At 32.7% G+C, this 27,002-nt stretch overlaps 1 protein-coding gene across 1 annotated transcript in view; it reads left to right on the top strand.

Moving 5' to 3' along the window:
• Window positions 1-27,002, top strand: part of LOC127699184 (uncharacterized) — a 53,302-nt gene that overhangs the window by 9,364 nt on the left and 16,936 nt on the right. The window contains exons 6-11 of the mRNA XM_052202937.1: window positions 5,836-5,910; window positions 7,707-7,796; window positions 10,701-10,765; window positions 23,623-23,658; window positions 24,507-24,642; window positions 26,049-26,183. Coding sequence (XP_052058897.1) covers window positions 10,704-10,765; window positions 23,623-23,658; window positions 24,507-24,642; window positions 26,049-26,183 — 369 coding nt within the window. The 5' untranslated portion in view covers window positions 5,836-5,910; window positions 7,707-7,796; window positions 10,701-10,703. The remainder of the gene's footprint in view (window positions 1-5,835; window positions 5,911-7,706; window positions 7,797-10,700; window positions 10,766-23,622; window positions 23,659-24,506; window positions 24,643-26,048; window positions 26,184-27,002) is intronic.

Below are 27,002 nucleotides of genomic sequence, written 5' to 3'. Positions count from 1 at the left end.
ATCAGGTAGTCCCAGAAATATGTACATCATTTCTTTGGACAATATAAATTGCTGTAAAAACGGAGACATGTCAGGTATTCCAGATGGTTAAAAATGTCCTGCTTTGAATGCAGCACCTGTCATACTGTGATTATCTTATCAGCTGTAAAATAGATAGGTAATATATATATATTATTGTTTGCCAGGAAGATCACCTATATTTAAGGTAGGATGACTGTTATATATAGTGTAGATATATAGTATATGTACCCCGGTAGTTTAAATAGAATTCTCTGCTGGTTTATATTATTTGCTCTCCATTATGAATATTTATTTTGTATAACCTGTGTGTAGTTTGCATTTGCTTTTTGTAAAGTTCTCTTTTAAATCAATGATGAAGTCAATTTTTTAGGGCTTGAAAAATAAGAGGCTTTAAGGAATCTTAATTGCTCACCTGTTTTTTTAAATCATCAAATATTTGGTATCACGTTCTGCACCAAAATTACTGTAATTCAATAACAAATGAAAATCCAACAAGGTTCAGAAGAGACCAAATCTGATAAATAATTTTCTCTGCCATATCTTTTTTCATCTGACCAAATAAAAAAAATATATTTGTATTCAAAAATCTTACTAAGTTTGCTTCAAATGATCTGTATATTTCCAATACTAGTGCGAAAATTTCCCAGTGAGAACTCAAAATGTTGCCTTTTGAAAGTGTTTTTAGCTCACCTGGCCCGAAGGGCCAAGTGAGCTTTTCTCATCACTTGTCGTCCGGCGTCGTCTGTTAACTTTTACAAAAATCTTCTCCTCTGAAACTACTGGGTCAAATTTAAGCAAACTTGGTCACAATCATCATTGGGGTATCTAGTTTAAAAAATGTGTCCGGTGATCCGGTCAACCAACCAAGATGGCCACCATGGCTAAAAATAGAACATAGGGGTAAAATGTAGATTTTGGCTTATATCTCTGAAACCAAAGCATTTAGAGCAAATCTGACATGGGGGTAAAATTGATTATCAGGTCAAGATCTATCTGCCCTGAAATTTTCAGATGAATCGGAGAACCTGTTGTTGGGTTGCTGTCACTAAATTGGTAATTTTAAGAAAATTTTGCAGTTTTTGGTTATTATTTTGAATATTATTATAGATAGAGATAAACTGTAAACAGTAATAATGTTCTGCATAGTAAGATCTACAAATAAGTTGTCATGACCAAAATTGTCAGTCGACCCCTTTAGGAGTTATTGCCCTTAATAGTCAATTTTTAACAATTTTTTGTAAATTTTTGTAATCTTTTACAAAAATCTTCTTCTCTGAAACTACTGAGACAAATTTAACCATACTTGGCCATAATCATTATTAGGATATCTAGTTTAAAAAATTTGTCCGATGATCCCGCCTTCCAACCATCATGGCCGACTTGGTTAAAAATAGAACATAGGGGTAAAATGCAGTTTTTGGTTTATGTCTCTGAAACTAAAGCATTTAGAGCAAATCTGAAAGGTGGCAAAAATGTTCATCAGATTTAGATTTATCTGCCCTGAAGATTTCAGACGAATCCGACAACCCGTTGTTGGGTTGCTGCCCCTGAGTTAGTAATTTTACAAAAATTTTGCAGTTTTTTGTTATTATCTTAGATATCATTATAATATCTAATATCTAATACTATTAATTATGATTTTAACCTTATTTTACATGATTTCCAAAGCATGAGTAAATACAGGTGAGTGACACAGGCTCTTGAGAGCCTCTAGTTATAGATAGAGATAAACTGTAAACAGCAATAATGTTCAGCAAAGTTAAATCTACAATTAAGTCAACTTGACCAAAATGGTCAGTTGACCCCTTAAGGAGTTATTGCTCTTTATAGTCAATTTTTAACCATTTTTCATAAATTTTTGTAATCTTTTACAAAAATCTTTTCCTCTGAAACTACCAAGACAAATTTAACCAAATTTGTCCACAATCATCATTAGGGTATCTAGTTTAAAAAATGTGTCCGATGACCCCGCCCGCGAACCAATATGGCCGACATGGCTAAAAAATAGTACATAGGGTAAAATGCAGTTATTGGCTCATATCTCTGGAACCAAAGCATTTACAGCAAATCTGACAGGATAAAATTGTTCATTAGGTCAAGATCTATCTGCCCTGAAATTTTCAGACCAATCAGGCAACACGTTGTTGGGTTGCTGCCCCTGAATTGGTAATTTTAAGAAAATTTTGCAGCTTTTGGTTATTATCTTGAATATTATTATAGATAGAGATAAACTGTAAACAGCAGTAATGTACAGCAAAGTAAGATCTACAAATAAGTCAACATGACCAAAGTTGTCAATTGACCCCTGAAGGAGTTATTGCCCTTTATAGTCAATTTTTGTCGAGCCTGCGACTTTTGTCGCAGAAAGCTCGACATAGGGATAGTGATCCGGCGGCGGCGGCGTTAGCTAACTTCTTAAAAGCTTTATATTCATACTTTGTATATGGATGCCTCATGTTACGAAGTTTCCTTCAGTCACATGTCCAATGTCCTTGACCTCATTTTCATGGTTCAGTGACTACTTGAAAAAAAAGTTCAGATTTTTTGTAATGTTAAATTCTCTCTTATTATAAGTAATAGGATAACTATATTTGGTATGTGCGTACCTTGCATGGTCCTCATGCCTGTCAGACAGTTTTCACTTGACCTCGACCTCATTTCATGGATCAGTGAACAAGGTTAAGTTTTGGTGGTCAAGTCCATATCTCAGATACTATAAGCAATAGGTCTAGTATATTCAGTGTATGGAAGGACTGTAAGGTGTACATGTCCAACTGGCAGGTGTCATCTGACCTTGACCTCATTTTCATGGTTCAGTGGTTATAGTTAAGTTTTTGTGTTTTGGTCTGTTTTTCTTATACTGTATGCAATAGGTCTACTATATTTGGTGTATGGAATGATTGTAAGGTGTACATGTCTAGCTGGCAGGTGTCATCTGACCTTGACCTCATTTTCATGGTTCAGTGGTTATAGTTAAGTTTTTGTGTTTTGGTCCATTTTTCTTATACTTTATGCAATAGGACTACTATATTTGGTGTATGGAATGATTGTAAGGTGTACATGTCTAGCTAGCAGGTGTCATCTGACCTTGACCTCATTTTCATGGTTCAGTGGTTATAGTTAAGTTTTTGAGTTTTGGTCTTTTTTCTTATACTATATGCAATAAGTCAACTATATTTGGTGTATGGAAATATTCTATGATGTACATGTCAGTCTTGCAGGTTTTATTTGACCTTGACCTCATTTTCACGGTTCATTGCTCAGTGTTAAGTTTATGTGTTTCAGTCTGTTTTTCTTAAACTATAAGCAATAGGTCAGCTATATTTGTTGTATGGAAGGATTGTAAGCTGTTCATGTCTGCCTGGCATGGTTCATCTGACCTTGACCTCATTTTCACGATTCATTGGTCAATGTTTAGTTTTCTTGGTTAAGTCTGTTTCTTAGAAACTATAAGCAATAGGTCAACTATATTTAGTGTATTGAATGATTGTAAGGTGTACATGTATTTCTCGTTTGGTTTATATGACCTTGACTTCATTTTCTTGGATCATGTTAAGTTTATGTAATAGTTGTAGTAAAGCTTTCATTTAGGACTATCAGCATAATATCAATGGTTAGTAAAGAAGGGGAGACATTTCAGCGTGTGCACTCTTGTTTACAATTTTCATAAATTTTGTAAATTTTGTAAATTTTACAAAATATTTTCCACTGTAACTACTGGGCCAAGTTCATTATAGATAGAGATAATTGTAAGCAGCAAGAATGTTCAGTAAAGTAAGATCTACAAACACATCACCATCACCAAAACACAATTTTGTCATGAATCCATCTGTGTCCTTTGTTTAATATGCACATATACCAAGGTGAGCGACACAGGCTCTTTAGAGCCTTTAGTTTTCTTTCTTTTTGGGTCAGATTGAAAATGGGAATTTTTCGAAGGAGTTTCAATAGATGATTACTGTCATGGTTGGTAAAAATTTGCAGTTTTGTTTCAGAGGTTAACATAATGTCCTGTAGTGTTTGTGGGAAAACATATTTGATCATTTCTGTGTTAATCTTCATGGAAGAAGAGTTCTTTGAGGGAAGTTTCTTAATCATCAGTCCTGGAAAAGATTAAGAGATATTGTCTTATTATAATTTATAATAGAGTGACACATTTAAATATTGATCAGTAAGAAGCAAGAAGTCCCATCCCCTGGCTATTTATGCTTTGCAGTTCTCATCTTTAAATTTGTGAACTTACATGTTCCACAGATTTGTTGCGTGAGTGGACTATTTATGTTGTACTTTAATATCCCTCATAGCATACTTCAACTTTCATTGACAAAAATATCATTTGTTTCACACCACCTCATCATTTCATACATATATAGCACTTGGTGAAAGTTTCTGGAAATTCCTGTTCTATCTATGTACCTTGTATGGAATGTGAACTATAATTAAACTCATTCAATCAAATATTTGAAAACATATATATATTTTTATTTTATTACGATATATCAGGTTATTTTCTCGTCAGGGTTTGGTTTGTGGTTTGGGACTTAAAAGGGCCAGATAATTTTTTGCTGTGTTTATTTTTCTCATTTCAAAGCTTTATATAATGCATATAAATATATATTTTGCAAAAAATTTGACCCACACAAATTTCCTGATACGATAAGTTGAAATATAATTTTGAATATAAGTTATTCTAATATCTCAGAAATATTGAAATGAAATCAAGTTTAAGCTGGACAAGGTCAGTTTTAGAGTTAGCCATATAATCCATTAATTTTTCAGCAATTTAAGCCACTTAATGGTCAGAAATATTTTTTAAAGACTTTTTTATTATTTTATTATTTGTGAAAAAAACATTTCCAGGATTCTTTCTCATTGGGGTGGGGGTAATGTGCACTTTGTGCTCAATGTTTTTTGCAACTTAATTGTCAAATAGACATTATAATATGTTGGTTTTTTTTAAGCAAGAGCAATTTAAAAATAGTTATCTCATAAATAGAATAAGTTCCTCTTTGTCAATATTACATGTAATATATTTTAGAAATATGGCGATTTGAAAAGAAAAAATATTGATTCAGAATTATATCATTTGTTGTGCAGACTCAAGCTAGATTTAACTACTCACCAAACTTTTTAGTAATTTTTATACCAACTTCATACATTATAAGGAAAATATTATCATAGTCACTTCTTCTAAAAGTGCTTATTATTGACTTTGCACCAATTTAGTGCTACTCCTTACAAAGGAATTTACATTGAATCATTCAAAATATAATTTTATATTTAGTTTTAGAATCTGTAAATGATTATCGAAAAAGAGCTACAGTTTAATAGAATGAAATAATACATAGGGTATGTTTTCATGTAAAATGTTACCCACTTTGTCGGTCAAACACAATTAAATACTGTGAGAATATAGCTTGAAGTATATTTTGTAAATCAAATTGTAAACTTGCAAATTATGTTGGAAAATTGTCACAGCATTGATAGTCTACAAATTCAGTGAAAAAATTACAGATCTTGACAGTGTAAATTTTAGTAGGATGATTTTAATTACTGTGGATTCGTTATTATTATAGGGATACCAATTTCATAGATTCCATGGGTAAAGGTAAACAATGAATGGTTCAACAAAGTACAAATTTTCTATATGCGTATTTGTAGACTTTGGCAAAACCAGGAAATCAAATATCCATGAAAATACAATTTTTCCTACATCCAGACAAATTGGTATCAGCAAGAAAGAAATAAATCCTCAGTAATACCTTTCATTATTGTGCAGTTGTCAATTTGTCATCCACTTTGTATTTTAAACAGCTGAAAAAGTTTCATTCCTACGATGAGTGGTTAAAGGACAGAGATCCAAAGAAAAAGCCAAATCAAAGAACAAGGGTAAGTAAATAGTATAATGCATGTAATAGAAAAACAAAGGATCCATCCATGACACAAAATCAGTACATGCACAGCAAATAAAACATACAAAAAGCAAAGGAACAGCGCTTTTATTGCTGTTCTTCATCTCAAAGTTACAGTGAGGCCTTCAACACGGAGTAAAAAAACTTTCACCTCACTGCAAGTTTAAGACCGCCCTAGCACTGGCTTAAGCAGAATTCTTTCCTAAAATAATTTGGATAGACCTTGTAAGATGAAACACCACCTAATCGGGCCCCATACCTGTCAACTGACCAGGATCCTGCGGGTGTGACCCGAGATTTTCACAATTCTGAGGGGTCACCCGGAACACCCGCAGGGTGACCAAATAACCCGGGAATTCGGAAAATAACCCGTTTTTACCCGGATTCCTAAGCCTTCAGACTGATTAGATATAAACTGATTTCTTTAAAATACCGGCAAATTCGTAATTCTCCCTGGACAAGAAGTTCAACTAACTGTGTAAACTCAGCTCAAGTGACCCATTTCAGTGCATGGCTTCACTTGACAGCTTTGGTGTCAAACACTCTGTTAATGAAAACCAATTACCTTAGCTTTAGGTCGTAAATAATTTGTGTATTTCAAAGTTGTTTTAAAAACAATTTGAGTTACTTCCCCTTTTTTGTCAATTCACAATATAGTCCTTAAACTTATGTTTTTTTTGTAAAAAGATTAAATCTAAAATGAATTGAATGTAAAAACATATCAGAATAATACTTTTACTTATTGTTCTACCTTAGAACAATTAAAAAATAAAAATTTTAAAAATTACTTTTTTCATCTATACCTCCTTTAATTGTTTAACTTTATTTTATTATACTGTAATATCAACCACATTTATATTATACTGTTTAAAAGTTGCACAAATGTATGCAAAGAAAACACAAATTGGCACATTGTATGTCATGGACTGACTATGAACAGGAATAAAGGCAATGTTACACAAATCTATCAATGGCCTCCAATTGCAATGAAATAATAAAATGTACAATTTTAAATTTCTTAACCATGTGGACATGTTTTTGAAACTTTGATATAAATTATAAGAAAAACGTCCCCTAAATACTAAAATTCAGCTCGAAAAAGTACGTACGCATTATGACCTGAGATTTCATTCTTCTATGCAGGTCATCACATGCATTTTCATTGTCATAGGTTGACAGGTATGTATGTCGGGCTTGGTCAAAATAGAACATACTGGAGATTGTAGATTGATTGCTTGATATTTAACAACACTATCAGCACTATTGTTGTATTTCATGGTAGTAAGTTTTTATTGGTTGAGGAAGCAGAAGTGCCCAGAGAGAACCACCGACCTCGGTAGGAAAATTATGCATGTAGAGAATTTGGACCTTAAAAAAATCAAAACATGTCCAGAGGTTCGATTTCCTTTATTTTATTGGATCTTGATTCCAACACATTAAAATGAATCACTTCAATTTATAAGAAAGAGTGTAAAGCACCTTATTTATAATTTTGGGGATACCTTTTCTTGCCTTTAGCCCTCTCTAGCTGACTTTGCAGTAATTTAGTAAAAGATCCTAGTTTGATAAATATATTCACTATAATTGTCTTTGATTATAGACTTTTGATTAAGGCAATAATTGTTATTATGAAAATAGAGAAGTAAGTTCTGGGGTTCCTTTTACTGGTATTTGATTGGATCTTGATTCTATAAACATATAAACAGAAATTACTTCACCTTTTAAAGTATATATGTAATTTTGCATACTGAATTTTAATTTTTGCTTTTATAGAAAGCCAGGAAAAGGCTTAAAATCAAGTCAGAAAAGCCAAAGACGATCAGTAAAAAACAGCAACTAGCAGAACAGCACAGGAGGGAAAAGGTATTGTATTAGTCAGTATGTAACCCCTATCAATGAAGCCAGAATGTTTTTGATCGGTCTGTCAGTCTGTTTGTTGTCACTTAATTGTTGTTTTGTTATCTGCTTTATTTTTGTCAGATCCAGTTTAAAAGTTAAAATAAGTTCAACTTATTCACACATTGGATGCTTTAAGCTTTCAGCAAATATTGAAATGTTTATTATTTTTGTTATTATTATTATTTTGAGGAAAACCATGTGACGTGTCTGGGAAAGTCAAATTTCATTAAACCCGTACAAGTAGTCAGTGATATTTTGTATATTGGTACATGAACCTTTCCATGCAAATTGTTTTGCTTTACAATACTTCAAGATAAATATATTGTGAATTTTGTGTGTAAGTTCATAGAAAAAGAACTTAGTCTTTGATTTTAGACCAGTTTTAGCAGTACAAGTGTTTTTAACCACATACACATACTCTCTTCTTGATATATCATGCAGTCCATCAGGGTAACTTTACTGTTTTGAAGCAGATGATGTATATCTTGGCCTTCTTTTACTTCAGATGCCCCAACCCATATAGAGCTAAAGTAAACTAAACCTAACATAACATAGCATAACTTTAAAAGTACAGGGACCTCTAAAATATATGAGAAGTTTCTTTTATATGTCATGTAAAACAAAGTGAACCTTTCGGGAGGGATAAACTCTTCATAAAAATGGGCAATTGTAACTAAAACTGAATCTGTTTATAAAATTCTCATCAACTTGTTATATGAGGTTGCAGTTTCTGTATTCAGGCTTGTATAGTCCGCTTTTTTTTTCCTTCAAAATTAATATTACAAGGCAGGGGTGCAGATTATATAGTACGATAATATAAGCAAGAAATAAGAGAAAAACTTGATTTTCCAAGGTTTTGGTCGAGCCTGCGACTTTTGTCGCAGAAAGCTCGACATAGGGATAGTGATCTGGCAGCGGCGGCGTTAAGTAACTTCTTAAAAGCTTAATATTTCAGAAGGTAGAAGACCTGGATGCTTCATACTTTGTATATAGATGCCTTATGATATGAAGTTTCTGTCTGTCATATGTCCATTGTCCTTGACCTCATTTTCATGGTTCAGTGACTACTTGAAAAAAAAGATAAGATTTTTTGTAATGTTAATTTCTCTCTTATTATGAATAAAAGGATAACTATATTTGGTATGTGCGTACCTTGCAAGGTCCTTGACCTCATTTCATGGATCAGTGAACAAGGTTAAGTTTTTATGGTCGAGTCCATATCTCAGATACTATAAGCAATAGGTCTACTTTATTTGGTGTGTAGAATGATTGTAAGGTGTACATGTCCAACTGGCAGGTGTCATCTGACCTTGACTTCATTTTCATGGTTCAGTGGTCATAGTTTAGTTTTTGTGTTTTGGTCTGTTTTTCTAAAACTGTATGCAATAGGTCAACTATATTTGGTGTATGGAAATATTTTACGATGTACATGTCAGTCTTGCAGGTTTTATTTGACCTTGACCTCATTTTCATGGTTCATTGCTCAATGGTAAGTTTTTGTGTTTTGGTCTGTTTTTCTAATGCTGTATGCAAAAAGTCAACTATTTTTGGTGTTCGGAAATATTTTACGATGTACATGTCAGTCTGGCAGGTTTTATTTGACCTTGACCTCATTTTCATGGTTGATTGCTTATGTTAAGTTTTTGTGTTTTTGTCTGTTTTTCTTAAACTTTAAGCAATAGGTCAACTATATGGTGTATGGAATGATTGTAAGGTGTATATGTCTGTCTGGTAGATATCATCTGACCTTCACCTCATTTTCATGGTTGATTGGTCAATGTTCAGTTTTTCTGGTTAACTTTTTTCTTAGATACCGAAGCAATAGGTCAACTATATTTGATGCATGGAATGATTTTAAGGTGTACATGTTTGTCTGGCAGGGTTCATCTGACCTTGACTTCATTTTCATGGTTCATTGGTCAGTATGGAATTTCCATGGTTTGGTCTGTTTTTTTTATACTCTAAGCAATAGGTCATCTATATTCTGTGTATGGAATGACTGTATTAAAGGTGTACATGTATTTCCGGCTTGGTTTATCTGACCTTGACCTCATTTTCTTGGATCATAAATGTTAATGTGATGCTTGCAATAAAACTTTATATGTAGGACTATCAACATAAAATCAATGCTCAGTTTAGTAGGCGAGACATTTCAGCGTGTGCACTCTTGTTATTCCCATAGCATTACATAACATGAACTGGAATCCCCTTGTATTTACCAGAATGATAAAAAATATAGAAATTAGCAAAGAACCAGCTTATGCTTTACAATGTATAAACTACAAAACGTATTCGGTTATTCATTCCAAGTTGGTGTTTCATACTGAGGCTTGTATTTTGTTTGAGCTGAAGATCATTCAAACATTAATGTATTGGATATATTTAAAAGTAATTAATTACAGAATAGAACTGTTTTAGTTTCAAAGTGGTATTCTAGTAATAACTATGAAGTACAAATTTCCACACACTCTCACCGTAATTATTTTCAATTTACACGTTCTATACGAACTTCCAGTTATTATGAAAAACAAATATCCCTAATTCATGATTTAAACTTATTTTATGTACTCGTGGAGTGTTTTGGAATCATTTATAAGCATATTCAACTTCTACTGTATGATTGAAACAGGTTTTTTCATGAAAATATCCCAAACGATCACACATGATTTGAAATTACTGGAGTTTTCAAGCATATACAACAAGTTTTTTCCTGAATTCTTGTGGCAAAAAGGGGGGTGGGGACAAAGTTTCAGTGCTGACTTTACAAGCCTGAATACTCTATGCATGAAAATGGAACAAATGAAATATATAAATGTGCATGTCCAATCTGAACCACACATTATTAGGATTATATTGCATTTTTTTTAGGAAATGAAGGAAATTTCTGAAGAATTAAAAAACAAGCTAAAGAAGAATGAGGCTACAAATCAAAAGTAAGTGTTGGAGAAAATCACAAAGGCTTGTGACGGGTCAGTGAAATCATTTATTTAACTATCTTAAGGGGGTAGGCATCTGTAACCCTAAAACTTTCCCATCATTTTTTTTTAAATTTACACCATTGAATAGGTATGGCCCAATATATGTTCTGGCAAAGTTTTATTAAAATTGACCGTTTCAATCTGTCTTTAGAATTGATTGGATATTGTCAATTTTTGCCATCATTTAATCTTGTCAAAACATCATTTTTTAAAGAAGATAATGTAAATTTTTGATTAAAATTTGTAGCATGGGTCAAATTTTCTGTAAATTTGATCACATTTATTTAAATATCCAGACTTTCAACTTACAGCTAATATTTGAAGATGTTTGAGAATAGCAATGACATAGTGATAAAATGTTAAAAAAGTTAATAAACAAAACAGAAACCTTTAGACAAATCATGATACTCTCCAAGTTTAAAAATACAAAACAAGAAAAAAAATTTTTTTTTTTTTTTTAAAAGTTTAGGTTTTGGAATTTTAGATTTTCTATGTGTGATACATTTGATTGAAAACTTCTACAGCCTGTTCAATGTATGTTAAAATAATCGTTGACCATCCTCATTTCTGAAATAAAATGCTTAAAACGCCCAATAAACAAATAAGTTACTTATTAAATCCAAAGAAATCCAACCGTCGCTGCATATTGGAAAATATCGGTCAAATTTGGAAGTGACAAAATCATCTGAGCGCTTTAAAAACTCGAAGCGTCGTTGAAAAGCTTTAACCTGTAAAAATGACCCAAACACTCTGATAACTCGATGTATCTCTTGTTCACAATAAAATCACGGAACAAAAACTCAGTAACAGAGAAATATTGATCTCTGTTGGGTTTTTTTTTTTTAAAAGTCAGGTCACACATGCCACTAGAGTAGCTGGGTCCACAAGCAGAAGTTGCCGGGGGAAATAACCGGCCTCTGGGCCCTAAAGACAACCCTGTTAGCCATGTTTTTAGTTATTTTAATAACTTTTAAGGAAAAGTGTTGAAATAAAAAAAAAGTGAAAAAAAGATGAAGCATTAATGTTTTTTGTTCCTATTAAAATAATTACACGCTTCAACTAGTTGCAAAATCATCAATTGACAAAAGAAATATTGTTTTTCTGATTATTAAGTCTGATCCGGAACATTGGCGCTTTTTGATAGGAAATTTGTGCCTGTTTTTATCACACATTTGTGTTTGAATTTTTAGAACATTTTAAATGTGCTTGAATTTTTTGAACATTTGTGCTTTTAAAATAGGACATTTGAGTGTTTTCAAAAGGACATTTGAGCTTTATCAACATAAAAAAAAAAAATCATTCAAACAACAACATAAAATATTCATATATTTATACATTTATATACAGCTAAAAGCCTAAACTTTTCACCATCATGCTTGTGTCAGATGAAAACGACAACAATCAAAGAGGGTGGATAGGAGTAAATTCCTTGTAACAACCATGAGTCTTTCTTTAAGTCCACAGGTACAGCAGGTACCGACCGGTGTTTAAAAATAAAAGTTCAGGCTTCACAAATTGAAACAATCTTAGATTAATTATGATGATACAGTTCCTCGGACTATTCATGCAACAGAATTACCACAAGAGGAATAAGTTACAAATTTGAATCCACTTATAAGAAAGCTAATTGAAAAGTTTCTGTCAAAATTTAAATGTTCCATCTGTAAAAGTTTCTTTTTCTCTATCGTTTACCCAGAAATGTATACTATATTTTTGTCGAGCCTGCGACTTCTGTTGCAGAAAGCTCGACATAGGGATAGTGATCTGGCGGCGGCTTTAGTTCACTTCTTAAAAGCTTTATATTTTAGAAGTTGGAAGAAATGGATACTTCATACTTTGTATATATATATATAGATGCCTTATGTTACGAAGTTTCTGTCTGTCATATGTCCATTGTCCATGACCTCATTTTCATGGTTCAGTGACCACTTGAAAAAAAAAGATTTTTTGTAATGTTAATTTCTTTCTTTTTATGATTAATAGGATAACTATATTTATGTGTGTACCTTGCAAGGTCCTCATGCCCACCAGACAGTTTTCATTTGACCTCGACCTAATTTCATGGATCAGTCAACAAGGTTAAGTTTTGGTGGTCAAGTCCATATATCAGATACTATAAGCAATGGGTCTTGGTTTATGGAAGGCTTGTAAGGTGTATATATCCAAATGGCAGGTGTCAACTGACCTTGACCTCATTTTCATGGTTCAGTGGTCAAAGTTGAAGTTTTTAAGTTTTGGTCTTTTTTTTTCTAATACTATATGCAATAGGTCAACTATATTTGGTGTATGGAAATATTTTATGATGTACATGTCAGTCTTGTAGGTTTTATTTGACCTTGACCTCATTTTCAGGGTTAGTGTTAAGTTTTTGTGATTTGGTCTGTATAAACTTTAAGCAATAGGTCAACCATAGTTGTATGGAATGATTGTAAGGTGGATATGTCTGTCTGGAAGTATCATCTGACCTTGACCTCATTTTCATGGTTGATTGGTCAATGTTCAGTTTTCCTGGTTAACTTTGTTTCTTAGATACTTTAAGCAATAGGTCAACTGTATTTGATGCATGGAATGATTTTAAAGGGGCACTAGCTATGAGAAATATAAAAAATCTAATATATGATTTTTTTTGTTCAATCATTAATGAAAGTGAAATAGTGAAATAATTATTCCCTTTTAGCCGCCAGTATGGTTCAATTTTGTCAAAATAAGCTAAGAAACATTGATGATGAATTATTCACTTGCAAGTGAATAATTCAACCTCATTGAATCCGTATTCATGTGAACTTCAATTTAACCCTTTAGCTAGAGATGGATAACACATGAATTGTATGTGTAAAGTTATTTAAAGGAAAAGAATGTCAACATTGAAAGTGAAACAAAGGTAAATCATTTGATTGACTTATCCAATCCACAAAAAATCATTCTTATACAGGTAAAAACGATGATAAACATATATTTTTAATCTATAATATGGAATTAAACAGACCTAGAAGAATTCAATAGCAAGAGTTCGCTTAATCTATTTATATCTTTATTTATGTTTACATCGCTTATATGGTCATCGGATGACTTTGGAGGTCAACTCGATAGTTAATTAGATGGCGTCTAGACTAAAATACACACGAAACGAATCTACATGTTATCATGCCCATGTCGTGTTAACTGTTTATTTTAGACTTTTAATTGTTTGGATAAATGTTTTACATTGTTATAAATCAAATATGAGAATTTGGGTCAAATCGGTGAACATGAATTTGACAGCTAGTGCCCCTTTAAGGTGTACATGTATGTCTGGCAGGGTTCATCTGACCTTGACTTTATTTTCATGGTTCATTGGTCAGTATAGAATTTCCATGGTTTGGTCTGTTTCTTTTATACTATAAGCAATAGGTCATCTATATTCTGTGTATGGAATGATTGTATCAAAGGTGTACATGTATTTCTGGCTTTGTTAATCTGACCTTGACCTCATTTTCTTGGATCATAAATGTTAATGTGATACTTGTAGTAAAACTTTATATGTAGGACTATCAACATTAAATCAATGGTCAGTAAAGTAGGCGAGACATTTCAGCGTGTGCACTCTTGTTATAATACAGCAGATTTTGAAGCAGAGTTACTATTAATCACATTCACTAATTGGAATGCCTACTGAATGACTGCTTTCATTTTTTGGTTTTTTAATTTAAAATACCATCTTTGACCATTGAATAGGTTGTGATGGACTAATTTTATATAAATAAAAAATACTCGATAATCAATGAGTTGATGATGATGGGAGTTTTGAACGACCTTGACTGGCTATACAGCCCTCGCACGGTCGGCCCTGGCTTGCGCCTTTTTGGGCATTTAAATAATTTGTTTTTACCATAGGGTAATTGAATAATTTGAGTGATAAATATAGAAAAAATTTGAAGTTTAGAATAATTAAAAAATAAATAATTTGATGAGTAAATGAATGAAATTGAACTTAAATAAAATAAAAAAAAAAACAACAAAAAACGGAGCCACCAAAAGTAGGAATAGGAGGAAAGCTAGGCAAAGCAAACGGCAGTGACCGGCAGCAACGTTGTCCTGGTACACCAGCAGCCAAGTGAACAGCAGATAAATTTTTTTTTGCCAAATTGTGTATGTGAATTAAGTTGCCAAATATTTTGTATGAATCGAAATAGGCCTAAATATGTGTATGTGAATTTTGAAAAAATAATTAGTAAAAGGTTTTGTATGTACAAAAAAAAAAGATAAATAAATAAAAGAAAATAAAATAAATAAAAAACCAAAGGATGTATGTATAATTTTGACTGCTTTTTGCTAGCCTACTTATATTGAGGACTTTATAGTGCTAGTACACTGGAACGCTGTCCGCAGGAAGACAAACGCCCCACGCTAATTAAAACTGGGTTAGCGCAAACCAGATCTTTCGAAGTACCATTTTTTAAAGTCTTTGATTTGACTTGCGGCTTTAATAAATGAATGGTAAAAAAAAAAAAATAAAAAAAAGAAAGTCCAAAAGTTAAACACAAAAATAACAAAAATAAATATTTTTGGGAGCCGCTAATTTGGAAAAAGAAAAAGCCAATGATGTGAGCGATTTTTAGTTCTTTGTTGAGTTAGCACATTCTAACATTTTAGATTTTTATTACTTTAATAATATGAGAAAAAGACATACTACTACCTATAAAGAAACATATGTCCTTAAACTTTCCTATACGATACACCTTCACCGCAGGGGCTTATGATGAAATATGTATCGTCACATTTTATATGCTATATTGACACCAAGCACTTCGGGCTAAGGATTAACCAATATAACACGCCTACTACAATTTAATTAATAAACAATTTTGACAGTAGCCGAAACAGAAGTACCTATTGAACCCTTATCGGAAATTAGCCCTTAAACCGATTCGATACACACTTCACCGCGGGGGCTTACGATGAAATATGTATCGTCGCATTTTATATGCTATATTGACACCAAGCACTTCGGGCTACGGATGAACCAATATAACACGCCTATTACAAATTGATTTAAAGTATGTTTTAGAGAAAGTCCGAAATGATATTTTAACCCTTATAAGAATTTGCCCTTAAGTGGAACGGCATTTAGTTTATATAACCTTATGGTAGTCTATGTCTGTAATATACTGTATCAAACACGACCAGATATATTGTTGATTTTCCTTTGGAGGGTCTAGTAATAATTTTACATTTAGGTTTTGAGGGGTGACCTTATTTAAGTTTATTTGTAGTTTTTGTCTAGCTTTGGCGTGTTTACTACAGTCAATTAGTACGTGTTGTATATCCTCTTTGGTGCCACATGTGTTGCACATAGGTGATATATTTAGGATGTATTGGCCTAGTTGACCTGGTAATAAAGTGGTACCCAGCCTAAGCCTAGTTATTGTTTTTGAGTGGTAACGGTTACCTTTATAGAATATAGGTTTTTTGTTAACTGTAGTATTTACAGAACGACTCCATGGGTATCCTGAGTTGTCCCACCTAGCTTGCCATTTTTTGTCGAGCCTGCGACTTTTGTCGCAGAAAGCTCGACATAGGGATAGCGATCCGGCGGCGGCTACGGCGGCGGCGGTAGCTAACTTCTTAAAAGCTTTATATTTTAGAAGATGGAAGACCTGGATGCTTCATACTTTGTATATGGATGCCTCATGTTACGAAGTTTCCGTCAGTCACATGTCCAATGTCCTTGACCTCATTTTCATGGTTCAGTGACTACTTGAAAAAAAAGTTCAGATTTTTTGTAATGTTAAATTCTCTCTTATTATAAGTAATAGGATAACTATATTTGGTATGTGCGTACCTTGCAAGGTCCTCATGCCCGTCAGACAGTTTTCACTTGACCTCGACCTCATTTCATGGATCAGTGAACAAGGTTAAGTTTTCGTGGTCAAGTCCATATCTCAGATACTATAAGCAATAGGTCTAGTATATTCGGTGTATGGAAGGACTGTAAGGTGTACATGTCCAACTGGCAGGTGTCATCTGACCTTGACCTCATTTTCATGGTTCAGTGGTCAAAGTTAAGTTTTTGAGTTTTGGTCTTTCTTTCTAATACTGCATGCAATAGGTCAGCTATATTTGGTGTATGGAATGATTGTAAGGTGTACATGTCTAGCTGGCAGGTGTCATCTTACCTTGACCTCATTTTCATGGTTCAGTGGTCAAAGTTAAGTTTTTGAGTTTTGGTCTTTTTTTCTAATACTATATGCAATAGTTCAACTATATTTGGTGTATGGAAATATTTTATGATCTATATGTCAGTTACGCAGGTTTTATTTGACCTTGACCTCATTTTCAAGGTTCATTGCTCAGTGTTAAGTTTTTGTGTTTTCGTCTGTTTTTCTTAAACTATAAGCAATAGGTCAACTATATTTGTTGTATGGAAGAATTGTTAGCTGTACATGCCTGCCTAGCATGGTTCATCTGACCTTGACCTCATTTTCATGGTTCATTGGTCAATGTTTAGTTTACTTGGTTAATGTTAAGTTTATGTGACAGTTGTAATAAAGCTTTATATTTAGGACTATCAACATAATATCAATGATTAGTAAAGAAGGCGAGACATTTCAGCGTGTGCACTCTTGTTCTTATATAATGCTGTTGTTATTGCTATGAATTCGTTTGCACTAAGGCTAATGTTTAGATCGATTTTATCTTTAGATAGTGCTAGTTTTGCTAGTTTGTCAACCTGTTCATTACCTAAAATACCAACATGCGCTGGTATCCATTCTATGGTGACTTCAATATTTTTCTGTTTGAGTCGGCAAGCTAGTAATTGTATCGGTTCTAAGATGTCGGGTCTACTTGATGTATCATTTTGAATAGATTGGATAGCGCTATACGAGTCAGTGAATATAACTACTTTTTGTCCTGATTTTTGATTGAAAATTACCACTTTAATGATTGGTAGATAGCCGTCATTTCTGTAGTGTACACTGAAAGATTGTCAGACGTGCGTTTATAACTTGCAATCAACTTTGATGGTATAAGAAAGGCGTATCCAGTTTTACCCGAGGCTGGGTCTTTTGAGCCATCGGTGTATATTTTTAAATGATTTTTATAAGCATTGTCAATGTACTCTAACGCTTTTGACTTAACAATATGAGGATTTTCTTTTTTACTGACGTTGTCTTTGATGTTACTGGATGTTGTTGCTTGACCTACAATCCATGGCGGAGGATCTTGAGATATTTTTGTTACCAAATTTATTTTGTCTAAATCGTTATCTTTAATTAGATTTTGAACTCTAAAACTGTATGGTATATTATGTTCATTCCATTTATGATTAAAAGTTTGATATTCAATACAGTCATCTACTAATTGATTAGCTGGGTTTGTTGGATTTTGTTTAGTACCAGCATAATATTTAAGCGAAAGGTGGTCTCTTCTTAATTGTAATGGCATTTCGCCTGACTCAGCTAGTATTGTTTCTAGCGGGGTCGATTTATGAGCCCCTAGTACTATGCGAAGACCTTTAGCTTGTATTGTATCTAATTTAGATTTTACCGATAGTGAGGCAGAATTAAATGCTTGGCAGCCATAGTCCAGTATCGATCTAAGTAGTTATTTATATAGCATAAGTAGTGAATCAGTACCCATGCCAAAATTGTTTGCTTGAACATACCTGAGTAAGTTTAGTATAGCTTTGGATCTTTCTTGTAAATAGTTTACGTGTTTATTCCAAGTTAACTGTCTATCAAATATGAGACCAAGGAATTTGACGTGTTTCTGAAATTTGATTGGTTGGTTATCTAGCATTAGGTTAACGGAATAAATTTTACGATCCCCAAATATAACTCCTACTGTTTTTGTTATAGAGATTTTAAAACCCCACTTTTTAGACCATGCACTAATGTTATTAAGTGTTTCTTGCATTTTATTAGTAAGATATTTAATATTTCCACCTCTATACCACATGGCACTGTCATCGGCAAATTGTGACATTACTGCGGGTTTTTTAGCCAGACCTACTAAATCATTTATCATGATATTAAATAATGTGGGGCTGATGACACTACCTTGCGGAATACCATTGATGAGATCGTAATCGTCTGAGGCGTCTTGATTTACTTTTACTTGTATTTTTCTATCTTGCAAGAAGTCTTTTATGAAGTTAAATAACCTACCATTTATACCATAATCTTTACACTTTTTTAATAAACCATAACGCCATACTAGATCAAATGCTTTTTCAATATAGAGAAATACGGCTAGTAGGAATTGTTTACGTACTTTGGCTTTTTTAATGTCGGTGTCGAGACCCAATAAGTGGTCAATTGTAGAGCGACCTTCACGAAACCCACTTTGTGTTTCTTTTATAATATTTTTTTCTGTTAATAGATATTTAAGCCTAACATTGACCATGCTTTCCATTAGTTTGCAAAAATTTGATGTAAGAGAAATAGGTCTGTATGATTTAGGGTCAAACTTAATAGGTTTTAGTATAGGGATTACATTTGCATGTTTCCAGCTGTGGTAGTTGACCAGTTACCCACACTTTATTGATTAATTGCAACACAATATCGATCATACTATCAGGCATATGTTTGAACATTTCCTATGTTATACGGTCATCACTGGGCGCTGTTGTCTTCTTGGTCTTAAGCACCTTATATAGCTCGTTTTTGTTGAATGGTATATTAAACTTTGACCTGTTGTGTTGTTCGTCGTCATCCCTATTAATTGGATTTTCTATTTCAGTTTTTAATTTATGTGTTCTGAACGTGGGGTCTAAATTATTATCACTGGAAGCTTCGGCAAAAGTTCCGGCTAGCATGTTAGCCTTATCTACATTTGATACCGCTTGCTTGGAGTCAGAAATAAGTGTCGGTAGGGTGGACGTTTTTGCTCCCTTGAGACCTTTAACCGTGTTCCAGACTGTTTTTACATTAGTTTTATAATTAAGTTTGTCACAGAAATTTTGCCAGTACTCGGTTTTTGCTTTATCAGAGATACGTTTAAACTCTTTAACTGCTGTTTTATATAGTTCATGATTTTGTTCTGATTTTGTTTTATCATACACTCTGTGTTTATGACGCTTATTTTTTTTTGCATTTGTACAATCATCGTTCCACCAGGGACAGTTTTTTCTTGCATGAACTGTACCACTAGTTTTCGGGATTGTTTCGTCTGCGATTTTAGTAACAACTTCGCATAGATTTTGGTTGAAAATTTCAATATCGTCATGGTGTATATTATCTACATTTATTTCGTTACAAAGAGTAGTGAACCTGTGCCAATCGGCTTTATCGTAAATCCATCTTTGTGGAGTGCAAACTTTATTTTTAACCGGTTTTGCATTTAAAACAGTGAGTACTGGGAAGTGATCTGAACCTAGTTTATCGTCTAAAACTGACCATTGGCTGTCATTGGCTAGTGAGGCGGAGACCAACGTTAGATCTATATGTGTTCGGTCACCTCCGACGGTTTGAAATGTATCGGTACCGTCGTTTAAAATTATCATGTTATTTTGGTCTATGACCTTTTCTATAATGTTGCCATTGCTATCTGTTGTGTTAGACCCCCACAACGAGGATCTACTATTAAAATCTCCAAGTAGCACTATATTATCTGTTAGATTATGCATTACTTGTTGATAGTCATTAAATTTAATATCTTGATTGGGGGTCTATACACATTAACTATATTGATCTTATTATTTTGACAGTTTACAGATACGCCTACTACCTCTATGTTATCAGTATCAAAATTTAGTTGTGAGAAATTAACTTGAATCGAAACATAAATGGCTACTCCTCCTCCTATATGAGTTCTCTTTTTATTTTTACCTTTAGGTTGAATCGGTATTTTTCTATTTCGGATGATGGGTGGATGGTAGCCCTGTAGTTTTACATACCTATTGTCTTTATAGTGAGTTTCTTGTACACAAATAATATCTGGGTTATTATGTGTGTCTAAATAATGTTTAAGGGAATTTGCGTTCGCATAAAGTGAGCGCGCATTCCACTGTAAAATGTGTAACCCCATTACAGTTAATTAATTGTTTTAATTACTTATTGTTTATTATTTCTTTAATTATTTACGTCGATCAGTATGTCCGTACTGAATTGATTTTTTAGAAAGGTAACAAATAGCTGCATGATGGTAACAGAGGCATCACCTTGTTGGGTCGCAATATTCCGTATTCCTGTAATTAGTGTTTCCCAGTTTTTTAGATCATTTACGTCTTTGCTTGGTGGTTTAATTATATTTTTGCGTATATCTCAAATATTTTTTCTATCTTTATTAGGAATACTGGGTGTTTGATCTTCTATTTGTATGTTCACAGTCTCATTGTCAGTAATTACATCTATGTTTATTTCTGGATTATCTACCTGTGACACATTGGCTTCATTTTCGTTAATTATAAAGGTGTCATTATTAATTACTTTTGATTTAACACTGTCAGCGTATGATTTACCAGGTGATACAATTTGAGATCTAATTAATTTAGTTCTGGTTTCACCTTTCGACACTGGAGAGCTAATTAATTTAGTTATGGTTTCACCTTTTTGTTGTGCCTTTTGTTTAGCTTGTTCAAATGACATTTTATTACAGTACATATTTTCCAATACTTGTTTTTGAAATATGTATTGAGGGCATGATTTATCTATTGCCTGGTGGTTACCGCCACAGTTGTTACATTTTGTTATTTTATTATTGCAGTTTTTGGTGGCATGTTTACCTGCACATCCTATACATGTATTGGCTGATTTTTTGCATTGTTTGGCATAATGACCTAAACTTGCGCATTTGGTACAAAATTTAGGGTTAGGCTTATATGGCAATAAATCATATTCTTGACCTTGATCGTATAAAGGGATAGACTTAAGTTGTGAGTGTTTATCAGCTAGGGTAACTAAAAGATATCCAGCTTTACCCAATTGTTTTACTATTTTTGTGTCAATCCCTGTTTGTCTTAGCATACTTTCCTGCTTTTTAATGTTTATGATATCCGTATCAACAGGTTTAGGTATAACTTTATAGACTCTACTTTTATTAACCTTATTGGCCTTATTTTCAGTTTTTTCTTTTTTATTTGCTGCCTGACTAATTATTTTCTTTTTATGTTCCGAATCAAATTTAGTCACGTTTATTTGGAATTTACCGAGTTTATTCAGGCCTAATATTTTGCGTCTAATTGATTCTGATGCAAATATCATATTATATAATTTGTTTGTAAAACATTTTGGAAGGTTGTAGATATTTAAGATCTTTTGCAAGATAGGATTATTGAATAAGCTTTGAATATCAATGTTATCAATTTAGTACTTGAAAATATCTCTTTTTTTCAATAATATAATTTTAATTTTCTTTTTTGAAGTTAAAAAAAAAAATAGGAGTATAATTTTTAAATGGATAAAAAACCAGGGGAAGTAACTCTACACACAATTAAGTCCAATTTTTAAAATGATAATGGTCATCAGATCTAAAATATTATTTACAATTACATTTTCGATTAATTGTTTGTTTTATTTGTAAAACAGTTAGTGTACTCAAATCAGGAAAAACTTCACAAAGGAAAAGGTGGATATGCCATTTTTATTTTAAATTGGTCGAACCCTGCTATATCCTTCAATTTACATAAAAGTAAAACTTTCTTTTTAGATGCAAATAGGTATTGTTATCGTCTGTCATTGTCGGTATTCAAGGTAAACGGTCTGTGTACACAGATGCTTGAAATTGAGTACCTCAATTAAACACATCAATGACTTCACTAAGATTTGTACGAATTATTTCTCTTACCCCAGGTCTTCCACCTCAAGGTATCTGTCAAGTGATGTCTCTTGAAGGTTCTTATGCCACATATTTTGATTTTTAACATAAAAAATAAATCTGACTTATGCAAAGAACAATTTGTACCAATCAGAATATCCATTATTTGATGTCACATTTTATCATTAAAATGCTAACATTAGTGAGGGGGGACGGAGGGGTCCTGATCCCGAAATCCCGGGCTTAAAAACATGAAATCCCAAGGTCCCGAATTTAAAGAAATTTAAATCCCGACATACCGAAATTCGAAAAAAGAAGTACTGGATCCCGAAAGGATCTATCCCGAAATCCCAAGCTTAAAAACACCTGATCTCCGCGTCACGATTAAGGTCCGACCCCTCCCCCTCCCCCCCCTCCCCTTCCCCCTCATAAGTACTATCATATTTTCCATCTATGTATTTTCTGTAAGTTTTGAAAAAAAAATGAGTACCGGTAGATTTTAGTGATGAAAAAGAAATTATAACTAAATCAAATATATTTTTTGACATTTATCAAATGATAATTTTCTTGAAATGAAAATTTCTCAAAATAAGATTCATTTGTAAGCAAACCTGGACTTTAAGCTTTTACAAATTGCCACTAAGAATGCACATTTGTGAAGATCTCCTTGAATTTGTAATACTCCAGAAATATAAACACAACTTGAATAAATTAATTGTGCGTTCCATTTGTGTCTGTGTATTAAAGTTGTATGGTTGTGGAGTCATGATTATGTTTCATTCTATGTGAAGAAGTTATGCATAGGACTGAATTGGAAATATATGCATGTATAAATAGCTTCTTCCACTTATCAGAATGGAGTAATATTCTCAGAAAAAAATGTTTCTGTCCTTAGTTCAAATTGTTTTTTTTTTTTACTAGTATAGCCACAAATACACAAGTTATTTCATTGAATTACATGTATGTTTTTTCAAGAGTTTTTTTTTGCACTAGCTAGAAAATTCATTGAAATAGAGTTGTATTCCCTGATGGAAATAAAATTTTAAGATAATAAACAAAAAATTTTTTTTTATCAGTTTGAAGAATGCTGCTTCAGGTCAGAAGAGTAATGGGTATGTATTGAACTATTAGATATGTCTGATACTTTTTCTAATACTTTGGAGAGAATTTGACATCTTTTAGACAACTGACAACCACATTAGACATCATTTTCATGGTTCAATTATCAGTGTTGTTTTTATGCTTAGTTTATTTATCATCTACTGGTAATTAAAGGTCATCTGTATTTGGCAATAAGAATGATTATATAGAGTAAATCTCTAACATTGATTTCCTATCCTGAAATTGTTATCATGCTTCATTGATCAGTATAAAGTTAATATGATCCATTTTGTAAGACCTTAATGTCAAAGACTTTCAAAATATTAGTAAGTCGTAATTGATTAAGCAGATTGTACTTGTTGTTTCTTGTTTATGCTTACCTTCAGGCCAGAGTTTTTATTCCTTGGTCTACAGACAAATTACAGGTAAAAATTTGTCGGCATTCAAGGAATAGTGTCATTCATAATGTAAGTTAATGTTGTATGTGTAAGAAAAACAATCTTAAATCTTCATAAATTCAATTATGACCAGTAAAGCAGACAAGACACATTTAAGTGTGTTCACTCTTGTTTAATAGGAAAAATTGTTGATGTTAAAAAAATCTCATCAATCTATACATGTGCTTTTTGTCGACATTACACCTTTAATTATGCAGACTCATCAAATGTTTATAAAATGAAGTTACCATAAAGTTTTCACCTTTCCCTTCTGTTGTGGCAATAATGACATCATGAACTCTAGAAAATTGTAGAGTTCATCAACTGGTCTTTGATTTCACTGATTTTAATGAAATTTAGTATCAAGTGCAATTAAACCTGATCAGTTGATATATGTTCTAAATACAAGTTTTATTTTTTAGGATTGATGATGCAGAAATTATGAAAGAAGTGGAAATGCAGTTAAAAGAAAATAGAAAAAATGAACTACAGAGGTCAAAGATCACGACAGAATCCACCAACAATAAAAAGAAAAAAAGGAAGGCATTGAAAGAAATTGTAAGTTCGAGCTTAAAACTTAGTTTTTTTCAAAAAATGACTAAAGGCCAAAAAATATTTACAAAAATAATTTGGTTTACAGAACTTGACATGAACAAGTTCAACAAAATAAAAAAGGAGAGGAATTTGTATTAGTGGCTTGTCACTTGTTTTCCAATCCTTGCATCGTATTGCTGTATGTGTTAATATATATGTTTTGTAAGTAAAATATTGTTTATAATTAAGGTTGAGCAGGTTAGGGCTGTTCTAGAATTAAACACAGGTTAGATGTCAACCACCTCAGTGGTCTCATGGTAGCATGTTCACCTTGAGCGCGGGAGGTTGTGGGTTTCTGGGTCAAACCAAAGACTAATATTGGTATTTGCTGTTTCTCAGCTAAGCACGCGGCATTAAGGAGTAAAAGCAAAGACTAGTCGGCTCGGAGTCCGAATAATGTGTCTGGGTAAGGTGACATGTCTTCCTTGGGACTGTTACCTTGTAAACTAGCGTAAACTAGCACGTTAAAAATCCGGCTCAGTGTGTTGTTCTAGTACAAAGCAGGGTTAATATTCATATTACATTAACATGTTCTCGTCCTGAATATGCATATTAATTTGCCGCTGGACGTTAAGCCGCAATTCATCATCATCATCATTGGCAACCACTCATGATATATAATTTCATTTAACGAAAATTTCTTTCAAAATACTAAAAAAAGAAAAAATAGGCAACCATCCACTATCAATTAATTTAAGTGTCTCCAATCCCCTCCCCCTCCTCTTTAATCCAAACCACCACAATAAATTTCCCTCCTCTTTAATCCAAACCACCACAATAAATTTTGGAACAGCCCTTAGTTATCTCTTAGTGGTTTAATATTTAGATTTTCAAGCTTTGTATTTATTTAAGAGAAAATCCTTGTTTGACGTATGAGTATTATTCTTAATGAATAAATGGTTTACAGTCTCCAAAAGACGTTGTTCTAAATTATACTGTAAAAAACTTTTTTTCGTGAGAGATTTATTTTTCTAGTGTACTTTTGTGAGTTGAAAAATATTGGGAAATCTAAAACCTAATACAAACTTTAAAGATCTAATAAACCAAAAAGGACCTAAAGTATAGCCAAATCTGGACAAATATGCCTTTGATATTTCTGCCTTTCTGACATTATGTTTTTTACTCAGTGCATCTGTTTGACCGTCCAGTATCAGTTTAAAGATTTAATTTTAATGATTTACCATGAAATGGAACTCAAATAAGCTTGAAACTTAGTACACATGTTCATAATGATGAAAACTTGTTGAAATATAAGTCAAAGTAGGGTTTTGATTCAGGTGTTTACTAAACATGAAAATGAGAAAATGGAACCTGGGCATGGTGTCTCATCGCCAAATTTTCATGTTTGTAATGTTTCATTTACTTTGTAGAAAAAGCAAGTTAAAGAAGAAGCTATTAAAACTCTGAAGAGGGACATTGAAAAAGAAAAGAGCCCTGTACGGATAACAAGTTCTAACAAAGATTTGTTTGGATCTCTTAACAATGACCTCAATATTAATCAAATGGTAATTTGAATAATACTGCAAATTTAGAAACTATTGTGTGTATTTATTATCATTATTATTGAGATTGTTGATCAACAAACAAGCATCCTAGATTAATTAAGCAAATTAATGGAAGTGGACTATAAGACGGTTTTAACTGAATTTGAAATATGAATTAATACAACATTCATTCCATTGCTTATTTGTAAGAATGAAAACATAATAGAGATTGCTGAATTCACAGGTATAGGTATAGATAACTTTGAAATGTGTGCACTTTCCAATTAATCTCCTATGTCACAATGCTTATGTTATGACGTCACAAGAAGAACCAATTGTTCGATGACGTTGTTTACACCGATTAACATCTGGTCAACCAGTAATAGTCATTCATAAAAAACAATCTCGAGTTTGGTGTAATGATAAAACGATAAAGCATATGATTGTTTTAAAATTCAGGATGTGAGTTCACAAAAGAAGTACTCATTTGGATGATTTAATTTGACATTTTTCATCAAATTTAAATTGCTGTATCAGTGTAAATATTTGAACTGAATTCTATGTCCAGCAATTTCAGGACTGGCTTGATATTTGCATGTTATTTTATGCTTGGTGGGTTAATACCCAGTTCATCAAGTTGTGTGATTATCCTAAAAATACGGTTGCATATCCCTGGAGTAAAGTTTACTTCAAATGGTTTGCCTGATTTGTTGAGGCCTTTTTTGGGGTGTTTATAGTCCTAATCTATTATTTTTGGCTTTCCATACTTTTGGTTTCGTCCATACCTGATCATGGTAATACCAGAAACACATGTTTTACAGAAAGTATATCTTTTTTTTT

Source organism: Mytilus californianus, unplaced genomic scaffold (assembly GCF_021869535.1).
Source record: "Mytilus californianus isolate M0D057914Y unplaced genomic scaffold, xbMytCali1.0.p SCAF_4, whole genome shotgun sequence".
NCBI classification, from domain to species: Eukaryota; Metazoa; Mollusca; class Bivalvia; order Mytilida; family Mytilidae; genus Mytilus; species Mytilus californianus.
The sequence above is the reverse complement of the archived record's forward strand: the minus strand, read 5'-3'. Positions and strand labels throughout refer to the sequence as shown.